Source organism: Stegodyphus dumicola, chromosome 7 (assembly GCF_044657685.1).
Source record: "Stegodyphus dumicola isolate Sdum_Otavi_A_Nest chromosome 7, ASM4465768v1".
Lineage (NCBI taxonomy): Eukaryota > Metazoa > Arthropoda > Arachnida > Araneae > Eresidae > Stegodyphus > Stegodyphus dumicola.
This window is the reverse complement of record NC_140774.1, coordinates 92,587,106-92,601,038: the sequence shown is the minus strand read 5'-3', so window position 1 is coordinate 92,601,038 and position 13,933 is coordinate 92,587,106. Positions and strand designations below refer to the sequence as shown.

At 31.6% G+C, this 13,933-nt stretch overlaps 1 protein-coding gene across 3 annotated transcripts in view; it reads right to left on the bottom strand.

Annotated features, from left to right (window-relative positions):
- Nucleotides 1-9,009, bottom strand: part of LOC118185790 (uncharacterized) — a 74,356-nt gene extending 65,347 nt beyond the window's left edge. The window contains exons 1-2 of one of the 3 annotated variants that reach the window (XM_085820597.1): nt 8,897-9,009; nt 5,263-5,310 (exon numbers count right to left, since the gene is read on the bottom strand). In XM_085820597.1, the coding sequence (XP_085676723.1) occupies nt 5,263-5,304 (42 nt within the window). In that variant the 5' untranslated portion in view covers nt 5,305-5,310; nt 8,897-9,009. The remainder of the gene's footprint in view (nt 1-5,262; nt 5,311-8,896) is intronic. The other 2 variants (XM_085820596.1, XM_035355697.2) reach the window with 2 other exon arrangements.
- Between the last annotated feature and the right edge of the window lie 4,924 nt (nt 9,010-13,933).

Genomic DNA, 13,933 nt, shown 5'->3' with positions numbered 1-13,933 from the left:
ATATATATATGTAATAATAAAATTCCATAGTCAAGAATACACTTCAAATTCTAATTGTATGTTCTTTTCATTTTTTAATGGCGACGTTCTCTTATTTGAAAGTACGTGGAATTAAATCCACAGCCCCATAGTCAAGTTGTTTTTCCCGCCTTTTCTACACGTACAGTTACAGAATGTTCTGGAAATATTTAAAGCGAACTGGAATGGCTGACGTCATTTCCAGAGGCTATAAAAGGACTCGCAAAGGAATATCGGGGTCTTTTCTTTAATGTAACGATGCAGTAAACTTCATACAAAAAGTTATTAGTAGTTCTTTTTATTTTCTCCGGAGATCTGATTTTATGTAATTGCTATTTCTCCTGAATAATAATAAATGGATCCTGTTTTTCAAATTTATCGTCTGATACTTAGAGCATTCGACTACATCTATGATTCTTCACCAATTTATTTATTCCGGACAAAAGCTGGTATATCAACACAGGAATATGACTTATTAGTTTGGGGTAAAGATAAAAACGAACATGATTTAAGATTAAAGAAATTGTTGAACAGAGCCAGAGAAAAGAATGCTAAATTTAATTTTAATAAATGTAAATTTGGGCTGAATGAAGTGAAATATACAGGACATATATTTTCAAAAGATGGTTTAAAACCAGATGAAGACAAAATTAAGGCTATTCTAGATGTAAAACCACCAAAAAATTTTAAAGAATTAGAAACTTTCCTAGGAATGATTACATATGTTTCTAGATTTATACCTAATGTATCAGAATAGACATCATGTTTAAGAGATTTGTTGAAAAAACAAGTTATCTGGAACTGGAATGCAACACATGAAAAAGCATTTAGAAGACTAAAAGATGTCTTAGTAAATAAACCAGTTTTACAGTATTAAGATATAAAGATGCCAGTAGTTTTATCTGTAGATGCATCTCAAGAAGGATTAGGAGCAGTATTACTGCAGAATAATTTACCAGTAGCATATGCATCTAAGACATTAACAGATACACAGAAGAATTATGCTCAAATTGAAAAGGAAACTTTAGCTATTGTATTTGCGCGTGAGAAATTTCACCAGTATATATTTGGAAAATATATTACTGTGGAAAGTGACCATAAACCACTGGAATCAATTTTCAAAAAGCCATTAAATAAATGCCCTCAAGATTACAAAGAATGCGTATAAGATTACAGCCATATCGGTTTGAGATAAAATACAAACCAGGAAAAGAACTTTTTATAGCGGATGCCTTATCAAGATCATTCACTGATAAAGGATCTGATTTCTTTGAAGGAGACATAGGAGCTCATGTTGGATTAGTTTTAGACTGTATAGCAATGTCTAAAGGTAAAATGGAAGTTTTTCAACTGGAAACAGAAAAAGATGAAGAACTACAAGTTTTAAGAAAATTAATTAAAACTGGTGGCCAGATGAAAAATGCATGGTTCCAGAACTGGCAAAACTATATTTTAACTTCAGAGAAGAACTATCAGAAGCAAATGGATTAATATTTAAAATTCCTGTGTTGTTGTACCAAGAAGTTTACGCAAAGATATGTTAAGCAGAATTCATTATGGTTATTTAGGAGTAGTAAAATGCAAGACCAAAGCAAGAGAAATATTATATTGGCTAGGAATGTCAAAAGAAATTGAAGATTTGGTACTGAATTGTCAAACATGTTTAAGTTTACAAAAAGCTAATACTAAAGAACCAATGATATCTAAACAAATACCTAATGGTTCATGGGAAGTATTGGGAACAGATCTCTTTTACTTTCAAGGAAGGGATTATCTAATAGTTATAGATTATTTTAGCAAAAATGTTGATATTGGACATTTGGAAGATTTGTCAAGGTAGCAGTGATAAAGCAATTGAAATCAATTTTTGCAAGACATGGTATTCCGACAATAGTATATTCAGATAATGGTCCACAATATACGTGCATGAAATTTAAAGACTTTGCAAGAAGACGGAATTTTGAAACCAGAACTTCAAGTCCAAATTACCCAATCTAATGGAATGGTTGAAAGACATATTCAAACTGTCAAGCGAATGTTAGAAAAAGCTGTAATTGACAACAAGGATTCATATTTAGTATTACTGGAATATCGTAACTCTCCTATTTCAGATGAAATTAAGTCCACTTCAAATTTGATGTTTGGAAGAAAAATAAATGAATTGATGCCTATAAAAGAGAATTTCATCCAAGCTAAATGATATGAAGACCATAAACAACATTTACTGGAGAGACAAACCTTACAAAAAAGTTATTATGATAGGAATGCAAGACCGTGAAAACCACTGAAAATAGGAGATCATGTTTACATAAAAGAGAAAGGGAAAAAACTAAATGAAAGGGGAAAATTATAGAAGAAGCAGAAATACCATGTTCATTAGGATTATAAGAACAGATGGAAGAATAATAGAAGGGAGCAACTTGAGAATAGCAGGAGCACTACAAATTTAGATGTGCCTGTAAGTCCTTCAAAACCTAACAGAAGTGTTGTGTCACCAAATAGTGAAAGAGGTATAGTATCATCAAATTTTTCAAATGGACATAACTACGTTACTCGATCTGGTAGGACTGTTATGAAACCTTATTATTTAAAAGAATATGTTTAATTTTACTATTATTATTTTTGATAAAAAAAAGGGAGATGTTATATATGTAACTGTAACTGTCTCTGTTATTATCTTTAATCATAACTGTAATATAGAATACTAGGATGAGCAATGTAGAATAAATGATGTTTGTGTACATCTTGTAATCATCACCGAGCACATACCCAACATATATAAAATACAACACACTAACTAAAACAGCTGCTGCAGGGTTTGCAACTTGGCGATATGCACCCATCCCGGTTATTGTCGAAAATGCAGGAACTTGCAGGTGACAATTTTAAATCGAATATTTTACAATCATTGTGGTTCAACTGTCAAATCCAAGAATTATCAATGCAGGTCACAGCTTTACAGACATGATCTCAGTATCACCCACACAGCAAGTAAAAGTCAAGAAACTGACATAATAGGAACTACCAACACATGCAGTCCAGTGAGCAAAAATAAATTTCTTTCTATCACTTGCGATTTGGTGATAAAGTGCATAAGTGTAAGCCTCCATGCACATTTCAACAAACCTCTTTAAACTAAGTGGGCTCACTCGAAGCCATGAGTGATAGTGGCCAGTGCATTAGTCGAATATTTGTAACTGATAAATTGTCAGACAGGCACTTTCTTGTCGATACAGGTGCGGGCATTTCCGTTGTACCTCTCTCTCGCTGAATCAAAGCATCCACTAGGAAAATTAAACTTATTTGCAGCTAAATGGATCAAAAATTGCAACATTTGGAGAGATATTAACCCCTTAACTGCCACGGAAAACGTACAAGGTTCATTTCCCAGTGCCACAGTTTTTCACACAGTTGTGTGATGTATTAGGGGGAAAATAAGTGCAAGTTTTACTTTCTAAAAACTGTTTACTTTCACAAAATAAAGAATAAAAGAAAAAAATGAATGCAAAAAATTTAATGTTTTCAAAAAAAGTATAATAAAAATATGCAAGTATAAGAAAAATTGTTTTAATAATAAAAAAGATCCCTAAAATGGAGTTTCGATCAATTCATTTTTAGACTAGTAAAGTGTAATACAGTCAAAAGTCGTTAATCCGGACTTGGCCGATTCAGGATCGATTTTTCCGGATTATATATCATCAGTTTAAATCTGGTAAGATGGCATGCAGAAATTATAAAATTAAAAGTATGAAACCGTAATTTATGAAATAAAGAACAATTATGATCTAAAGGGTATCAAAATTTACAAAAAAAAAAAAAAAAAAAAAAAACTTAATATTTATTTATTTACTTTATTAAATATTTCTTTCAATGTAAGTTGTTTAAGTTGCTTCGTTTTATGTGATAATATTTTCTCTTTGATTCTATAAACAGACAATTTCTTGTTCAGTTACAAAGTTCCGCTGTTCAAGTCCTATAATTGCTGTTTTGAGAATACCGACTATTCCGTCAATCGAAATTTTTTCGTATTCAATAACCTCTGTGTCACTTTCTTCACTATCGGAAGCGAATTATGATGACGAGGAATTTGATTTAAAGCATGTCAAAGACAGAGTACATCGAGATGAAATACTACATTTAGTAAGGAATTATAAGCCAAATAAAATAAAAACATCTGCCCTGAAGATATGGATAGCGCTGACAGATCAACTTCCAATTCATTGCGCGCAGCGGCGTGCATTTTACTTTATTCTTATTTTGTAGAATGTTATGTTCATTGTTTTTTTAGTATGATTTTCTGTCGTTATTGTTGTTTTTTTAATTGTTTTAAATTTATTTTAGGTATTTTAGTTTATTTTGTTGATTAGTGCAGTGTCTAGATTGTGCAATTTGTAGATTTTTTTTAAAGTTGTAACAGAACGCTGTGTACATGGTATTCTTTGAAATTTATTGTTGTTGTTATGTTATTTTATTAAAACGAGGTGTGCGTAGATCGTAGATTCGTTCCTTGCCTAAATTGTGCAATTCGTAGATTTTTTTAAGTTTAAACAGTATGCTGTGTACATGGTATTCTTTGAAATTTATTGTTGTTACGTTAATTTATTAAAGAGAGGTGTGCGTAGTTTGTAGATTCATTTGTTGCCTACATTGTGCCATTCGTAGATGCTTTTTTAAGTTAAAACATGCCGCTGTGTACCTGGATTCTTGTCAAATATTTATGTTTAGAAACTTTATGTTTTTGCTATCTAATTTTTTTTTTTTTTTTTTTTTTTTTGTATGTACGAAAACCGCATTTTTTGAGATATTTTAGGCTAAAGTTCGAAATGTAGACAAAAAAATTTAGATAGTAATAGGGCAGCGTGAAGTTTCTCGCCAAAAATATTTCGCGACTTGAGGGCACATATCAGAGTAGTTCCGAAAAGAGCTTATTTTAAGTGCAAACTCACTACGACTGATGGACTCTGGAAAGTAGTGCATGAGGAATAGAAAATCATTATCCCCTGTAATTTTATGAAAAGCCCTTCTATCATGGAAATCATGATTCATACTTATAATCCAAAAATTAGGCTGTCAGAGAGAACACTTAAGAAAAATATTTTTAATGTTTTAAACATTAAGCCCTGAATTTGTTCAAAAAAGTGCATAACACCATCTGTATAAAAAGTAATGTTAAAAAATAAACAAAAACACATTTAGATAACATTTATAATCTCTTGAAATTATACAAAATGTTTTAACTGATACCTTCACATTTTTTCTTTTTTTCTTTTTCTTAATATCATCCATAATTACCTAAAAAATAAATGATGAAAAAATAGTTTTACCACATGTTCTTTTAATCAATTTTTTTATAATCACTGTTAAAGGTTTCATTTTTTCTAGCTATGTTTCGAGATGCTGCAGCCAAATATTTAATGCTAGGAATAATATAAAATGTGTCAAACTGGAAAGAAAACAGTGGGATAGCTGTGAGGAAGCAAGGAGTAATATCTGGTCCTGAGCACATTATCCAGAAGGACTAAACTGATGTCATGAAATTTCACAATGAAAAGGTTTCCACTCTTCGTAAGTAGGAAGAGGCATGAAATCATCAGTTGTCCCCAGCACTGAAAGCCCTATGATGACTCTGGAAGGCAAATCAGACAAAGTAATGGAATTCCCTAAATGTTTTAAATATTTGAATGAAATTAGCTTTATATCAACATCAAAATATACCAGTACTATTAAGATCAGTAAATTCAACTCCAGAAAACAATATTCTGCCATTTTTTCATGAAATCTATTTATTACACCATATTACAAATTTTTCATGAAATTTATCTATTACATAAGTTAATTTACTAAAAATTTCCACAAATTTTATTATTTTTCTAACATTAATCGTTTCATACTTAAATTTTAAAATACATTTAACATAAATGTTTGACACATTTTATGTCACACACAATATATATTTCTTCCAAAGCACTACGCACTGAAATAATCAAAATCTGTTATCAAAGTTCAGGCATAAACACTGTTGGTTTAATCCTAGTATCCGATGCACAAGGGATCTGGCTACTATTGCTGACTTTATGATAAGCAGTAAACAGGACATATACGATGAGTAGGGGTCATTTTGGCGTTGGCGATAATTTTCAAAATCGCGCCAAGGCTGCACCGTATACTAGGATTTTATTAGACTGTTAAACATATCCGGCAAGAAACTGAATAAAATATGAAAACAAATCATGTCCTTAAAATAATTGAAACTGGTAGTATACAATGAGTATGGCAAAGCAGTAAGCTAAGAGTAATAAAATATTTAGTTTCAGAAAAATTTTTTGAAGCAAATGTTTGATTTTCACTCTATCAAACAGTAACCATTTTATTTACACGACTACTTATGCCAGTGCTATATGTATTACACTATTTATATTCAATTTATACTTGTATTATTTTTATAAAGAAAACTGTATAACATTCTGAAATACTTTTAAAATTAAATAACAGATGCAATGAGATTTTGTCTTTAATTGGGATATTTTTTTGGCAGGCATTAATATCCAATTACTATTGCAAGTTCCTGTTTTTTTCCATTCTAATGGGCATACATATTAACCAAAATATTTTGCAGTTCCCATAATTTAATTAAATTTAAAGCTAAGTTTCCTTACTTTTTAAATACTTCTTCTACCAATATTATTTTTAGTTAAGTTCGAAAAATTTCCAAATTTTTTATGTTATAAAATCCAATAGTAAACTTAAAAACAAGTTATGGGTTTTCATCCGCAGAGAACCCCGTTGGCGCCGTTGCATTTTTACTCGCCAAGCTCGCGGTTCATCGACGATGAGCCGAGACGTAAGCGTGATATTTATTATTTTGTATAACGTGAGTTTTAGTGCATGTAAATTCAAGTTAGCAGACAAAACAATATATTAAGCATATGGTAGTAAAAATTCACAGATAATATGCATGTAGATGTAAAACTAACCGGTTAAACGTGATATACGGATATAAATTTGTATTAAATTCAAGTTAGCACAGAAAAGAAGAATATATTAAGCATAAGACAATATATAAGCATTTATAACGGAAATAAAAAATATAAATTAGTATTAATGTACTGAAATTACCCGGTTAAACGTGATAAACGAAAAAAAATTTGTCTTAAATTCCAGTTAACACGGAAAATAATATAATCCTTACATCAGCAGTGGTTTGCTAATTTTGATGACCATGGTGATGCATCAAACTATTCTGTCATCTTAGATAATCAATCATATTTTTTAATTCAATTTAATGATCTATTTATGTCACACCTGCAATCCTCTGAAAGGTTATTGTTAGAAAAGCAATAATTATCTTGTTAAAATTTTACGCCATAAAAATTGATTTATTCTCATAATTTTAGATGAAAATAACCAATAATAAAAATAAAAGCTTTACTTAACATGCACATGCATATTTTTGCGGCCTACGAAAACGAATTATTTTACGGGTTAAAAACCTCATAGTTCTGCATGCTTACACCTGTTAATAATTAAGAACACAACGTCAACAGCCGTGTTACAAATTAGCATTCACCTCTCCCGCCGTATTTTCCTTTCATTCCGAACCGAGAACCGGCATTTATCTACCAAAATATTTCTATTTATTCGTTGTTAAAAAAATTCAGAAAAAATAATAATAAATAAGAGAAGAATAATATAAATCTGCAAATGCGAACAACGACACTGATAATTCAACAAAGTGAACGCAAGACGAATGGTTGCAAACTTCGAACAAGCGAATAGGATAGTGAACGCAAGAGGAATGGTTGCAAACTTCGAACAAGCGAATAGGATAAATCCGCGGGGTTACCAGGTTTGAACTATTATCGCCAAAGTTATGTTATGATGTTTACATTTACCGGGTTCTCTGCGGAAGTGCTTCCCAAGAAATTTTATGATCCAAAAATATATGATTATTTAAACTATCCATTCACAATAAAAAAAAAATGGAGGTTTAATCCTAGTATCCGGTGTACTCGGGATTTGGCTACTTTTGGCGACTTTATGATGAGCAGTAAAAACGGGACATATGCGATGAGTAGTTAACGGGTCATTCAAAGAAAATATACAGTTAAACATAGTGTATACTATGTATATACTATATATACTATGTGTGTATATACATATACTATGTGTGTATAAAATGGATATTCCACAATACCATTAATGGTCACACCACTATTGACAAAGTTTTTCTTCAGTACAAATTCTGGTATATAAAAGGAAATTATTAAAAAAATCACCCAGAAAATTCATAACTCTGATTTCAGTATCTCGGTAAATGAACCATAATATTACATATTTAAACCAAAAAATACCTTGAAGGGATATTCACCTTACTTTGGTAGACGGTTGCACGGATTTTGGCGATTTTTTTTTTTTTTTTTTTTTTTTTTTTTAGCGAGCTATAAGACTTATGATAAACCCATTGCTAGACAAGTTATTTATGGCAACCGATACTTTGTTGTCGTTTTATTTAAAAAACAATGCATTTTATTAAATGTGTTTTAAATATTATTTCTATAATTTCACTGTAATTTTCTTATACTTTACAACATTACATTTAAATTAGACTTGTAAATAACACAGTACTTTATATATATATATATATTTAAATTTACACAATACCACATATGAAGCAAGCAAAATCTACAGCACATTTACGATGCTATTTCTTTGTTGAATAATATAATTCAAACCAAAATAATAAATTGGCATTAAAATAATTCGCACTAAAATTTGAAACACACAATTAAATGCCTTTGTTTAGTTATAATCAAAATAATCCAGAGTATCAGCATTATTTATTGAATAACAATCAAAGGATTAAAAATGAAAAAATTACTTCGAAAAAAATTTGAAGTTCAAAGGACTTCTAGCAGAAGCTCAGTAATACGTCTTCACCGTAGGAGCCGACGACCACTTTTCAGTCAAAATTACCACTCGTGCTCTCCTTCTCTCTGAAACCGTTAACATTACATCATACCTTAAGCACCAATCATAACAAAGCACGTGAAGTTTCAGTTTCGATTTTCACAGTTACAGTCATGATTAAATTTTTGTTTGGCCAAAACAAAGCCCATTATTTATTATTATAACCCATTATTATTTAACACATTTATTAGCCCGAAGAGACGATTTCCTGAGAAGGGCTATTAATTTAGTACTGGCATTTGGCGTTGGTTCACTATAAAATTCTGAATCAAATTGTTGCTACCAAATATTAAAACTCTGCATCACATATAAAGAGGTTAAATAATGAAGAATCGGCAGGAATGTATATTGCGGGAGGGGGAATATGGGGACAATTCTATATCTCCTGTTCTACTGATTCGATTAACGAAATTCAAATTGCGTTCTTCATGTCTCGAAAGTGCGACTTAGGATATATATTAGATTTATGTATATCACTGTTCTAACATAGGTATTTTGACACAAAATCGGACTTTCTCTGAAATAACATACCAATTTTTTTTTTACATATATCGATTCTAAGACTGAAATTATGCCTAAATATTAAATTTTGTAAAATTTGGTGCGAAATTTACGGAGAAATTCAACAATTTATGTGGGCGCTTTTTTTTCAGTTTGCGCCAAAATTAGCTCACTTGGCGAACTTCTTAATATGTGGCAACCTATTTTCATTTCCATTTTAACATCGTGCGTAAGCGGAAAAAAATTCAAAATCATTCCTTCTTTCAAATAATATTCTTTATATTATATTTTTAATTATAATTGTTATTAATTTAAGTAATTTTTTCTTTTTCGAATTTCCTTTTAATTGTTTAAGTTGCATAATTTCTTTTGAATAAGTGTTTAAAAAATTTCTATTTAGTCAGTCGAACTGTGTAGTTTAAATAAAGCTGCATCGTGTATATATATACATATATATAAATATACACGGTGCACCAAGAAAACTATTGTGTTTCATACTTAAATTTAGTAACAATTATTACATAACATACATTTTCTCAAAATATTAAAATATTAATTTAATAAAAAGACAATTGTTTAGAGCGGAGCAAAAAATGGCTCACATAAGTGATGGGACACCATTAGATACTACTACGTACTACAATAAAAATATTTTTTGGGGTTTTTATTTTTACTCAAAAGCAATTGGCAATAATTTATAAAATCGTCTGCAGTATTTCTCTACAGTTTGTATTGGAATTTTTGTGTTTTTCAGCTCTGTGCAGCCATAAATGCTAAACGAAAAGAAACTTTGCCTGAAATTCGAAAATTAGTTATTAATTTGCATATTGAACGTGAAAAATCTATTAGAGAAACTGCTGAAACAGTTAACATGAGTCATTCAACAGTTTTCAATATCATTAAACGATATAAAAAGAATCATATGATTCAGGATAAAAGAAGAACTGGCCGACCATCAAAGCTATCCAATGGAATAAAACGAATTATGGTTCGAAATATTAAAAAAAAATCCAAGAATGAGTGCTCCTAAAGTTGCTGCTGATTTACAAGCATTATATGGAGTAATTGTTAATCCTGAGACTATTAGAAGAGTAATTCGATCTGCTGGATATCACGGTAGAGCAGCCGGGAAAAAATTCTTCGTAAGTGAAAAGAATAGAAAACTCAGACTGGCTTTCGCAAAATCCAACATAAATAAGAATTCTGATTACTGGAATGAAGTTATATTTGCTAATGAGAGTAAATTTAATATATTTGGTTCTGTCGGTAGAATCTTAGTGTGGAGAAAACCCAGGGAAGAATTTCGTAAACAGAACATGGTGGAGGAGGAGTTATGGTATGGGGGTGTATGTCGTCCGCTGGAGTTGGTAATCTTGTTTTTATTGACAGTATAATGGATTGGTACAAGTATATTGACATTTTAAATCAAAATTTGAAATCTTCAGCACGAAAATTGAACCTTCATAACGATTCTACCAGGACAATGACCCCAAGAACATTGCTTAGAACGTTAGACTCTGGCTGCTGTATAACTATCCTGAAATAATAAAAAACTTATTATCCAGACTTAAATCACATAGAGAATATTTGGCAAGAATTAGAATCAAGAATTCGCAAACACACCATTTCTTCAAAACAACAATTAAAATCGGTGCTTCAAGAAGAATGGGGTAAAATCACTCCAGAAATCACAAAAAAATTAGTCGAATCCATTCCAAGAAGATTAAATCATGTTTTAAAAGTAAAAGGAAATCCAACAAAATATTAAAACCTTTTAAAAAGTAAAATTTTTGGATAAATATTTGATGGAAAAGTAAGTGTTCCATCACTTATGTGAGCCAGTTTTTGCTCCGTTCTAAACAATTATATTTTTATTAAATTCATATTTTAATATTTTGAGAAAATGTATGTTATGTAATAATTGTTACTAAATTTAAGTATGAAACACACCCACAAAAAATTTTTACATGTTTTCTTAATTTATTTTACTACAGTTTCTTTTTGTAAAGCACAAGTGTCCCATCACTTTTGTGAGACACTGTATATTTTTTAGTCATAGATATTACTTTTTAGGTAATTTTTAAATTTTTAGACTATTATTTTAATTGTTTGTGTTGCATTGCTTCTTCAGATAATTGTTTTAAAATTTTCTATTTATTCATTCGAACCGAGGCTTTTAAATATATTTATTAAAATAAATTTTCCAGAATTTGATTTTATTTGAATTGCGTTTCTTTCGGAAGAAAACTTTGTGATTCAGACTACGATACATTTGAAAACTGCATATATTAAAGAGAAACTACAGTTAAGCACAGTTAAGACGCCTTTCATTGTTCAGTTCAGAAAATATATATAAATAAGAGAGATGTATAACCGACATTTTAACTTAGGATGACTTGCATACATTGCTTTAAACAGTTTTATCATTGTTCCCATTGCTTTGCACAGTTTTATCATCCTACATTTAGTTTCTTAAAATGTTATTCACATTTTATTCAAATATTTTATTTTTGAAACCGCAAGAATCAAATATCATAAGATTAAAAAATGTTTTAAATTAAAAAAAAATACTAAATTTTATGCCAAAATTTAATTTTTCTTCTTAATGGCTTGCTCTTTTTCTTCAGGCATTCTGCAAGTATATTAAAAAGCATCCAACTTTCTTAAACATCTTGGTATTTCTTACATTCATTTTAAATAAAGTTATCACCTTCCATTTCATAAAGACCCGCAACCGAGCGGTAAGGTCGCTGAACACTGGTAGTTAATTTCGGGTTCAAATCCCGGCAAACGGACTGGTTGTATGTAACGTGTATGCCAGCTGGTTTCCCTTAGAAAGTTCTTCAGGAAGGCATCCTTCCTTTTAGGCAGATAGCCCTACTTTGCCATAATTTAATAATCCAGTTCAATCCATTTTATCAGTATTTGGTCAGAGCCTTTATCAGTCTTTAGTGGCTAAGCATTTTGAAGGCATGAGATGAACGGAAAGACTGGTTTCATCAAGAGGGAAAACGTCTTCAGATGATATCCATATACGTTTTAGAGACATTAGGATTTTTTGGAAGGAGAAGACTTAAAAAATGAGCAATGCCCTCGCAGGGAATCGAACGGCGGACTTCTCGAATACGCGCCGAGTATGCAGAGCACTACACCACGAAGGCATGTTAAGAATGCTGAAGAAATACCTTATATACTCCCCCTTTTAAAGGGCGACTGGGGATTAGAGGACCCAGTAGCCAAATCTTGGTGGTGAAGAATCATCATTCGCCACCTTTTAGTTCGGGCGCCACTGTAGAGACATTAGGTTTTTTTGGAGGGAAGCAGGGGAAATGAAAAATGAACTATGCCCTTGCCGGGTATCGAACCACGGACGTCTCGAATACACACCGAGCGTGCAGACCACTACACAACGAAGACACGCTAAGAAGGCTGGAGTAATACCTTATAACGACAGTGGATAAATTCCTGAATCTTCAAATAATTCGATCGAGAAAAATCGAGATGGGATGCTCCGTTTATGATACGATATGATGTTCTATGACGTAATTTAAGTTTATACGACCATATACTCGAAAGCCAGTCGTCGCTCTTCAAATTAATCTGCCGTGATGTGATTTTTGTCTTTTCTGTTAGTAATAACTCAGTTGCTGCTATTTGCTGGTGTGCGCGTCCAAGTGTTTTCTCTTTGAACATCCAACTTCCTTGAAGTACCGGGTGATCAAAAGGTCAGTATAAATTTGAAAACTTAATAAATCACGGAATAATGTAGATAAAGAGGTAAAAATTGACACACATACTTAGAATGACATGGGGTTTTATTAGAACCAATAAAAAGTTTAAAAAAAGTACTGCTATCGGGCCTTTTTTCTTCGAGGAAATGCATGATTCTGGTTTTGTAACTGCTACCGTGACGGGTGAGAGGTACGCTGATATGTTACAGAATCTCATCGCTTCCAGCCTGGCTGATAAACACCTGCTGGAACGTACAATTTTTATGCAGGATGGCACTCCACCCCATATTGCTAGACGCGTGAAAGATCTCTTGCGCGCGTCGTTTGGTGATGAATGGTGTGCTCAGCCGCCACTTTCCTCATGCTTGGCCTCCCAGGTCCCCAGACCTCAGTCCGTGCGATTATTGGCTTTGGGGTTACCTGAAGTCGCAAGTGTATCGTGATCGACCGACATCTCTAGGGATGCTGAAAGACAACATCCAATGCCAATGCCTCACCATAACTCCGGACATGCTTTACAGTGCTGTTCACAACATTATTCCTCGACTACAGCTATTGTTAAGGAATGATAGTGAACATATTAAGCATTTCGTGTAAAGAACATCATTTTTGCTTTTTCTTAATTTGTTATGCTAATTATTGCTTTTCTGATCAGATTATTGCTTTTCTAATTATTGCTTTTCTAAGTATGTGTGTCAATTTTTACCTCTCTATCT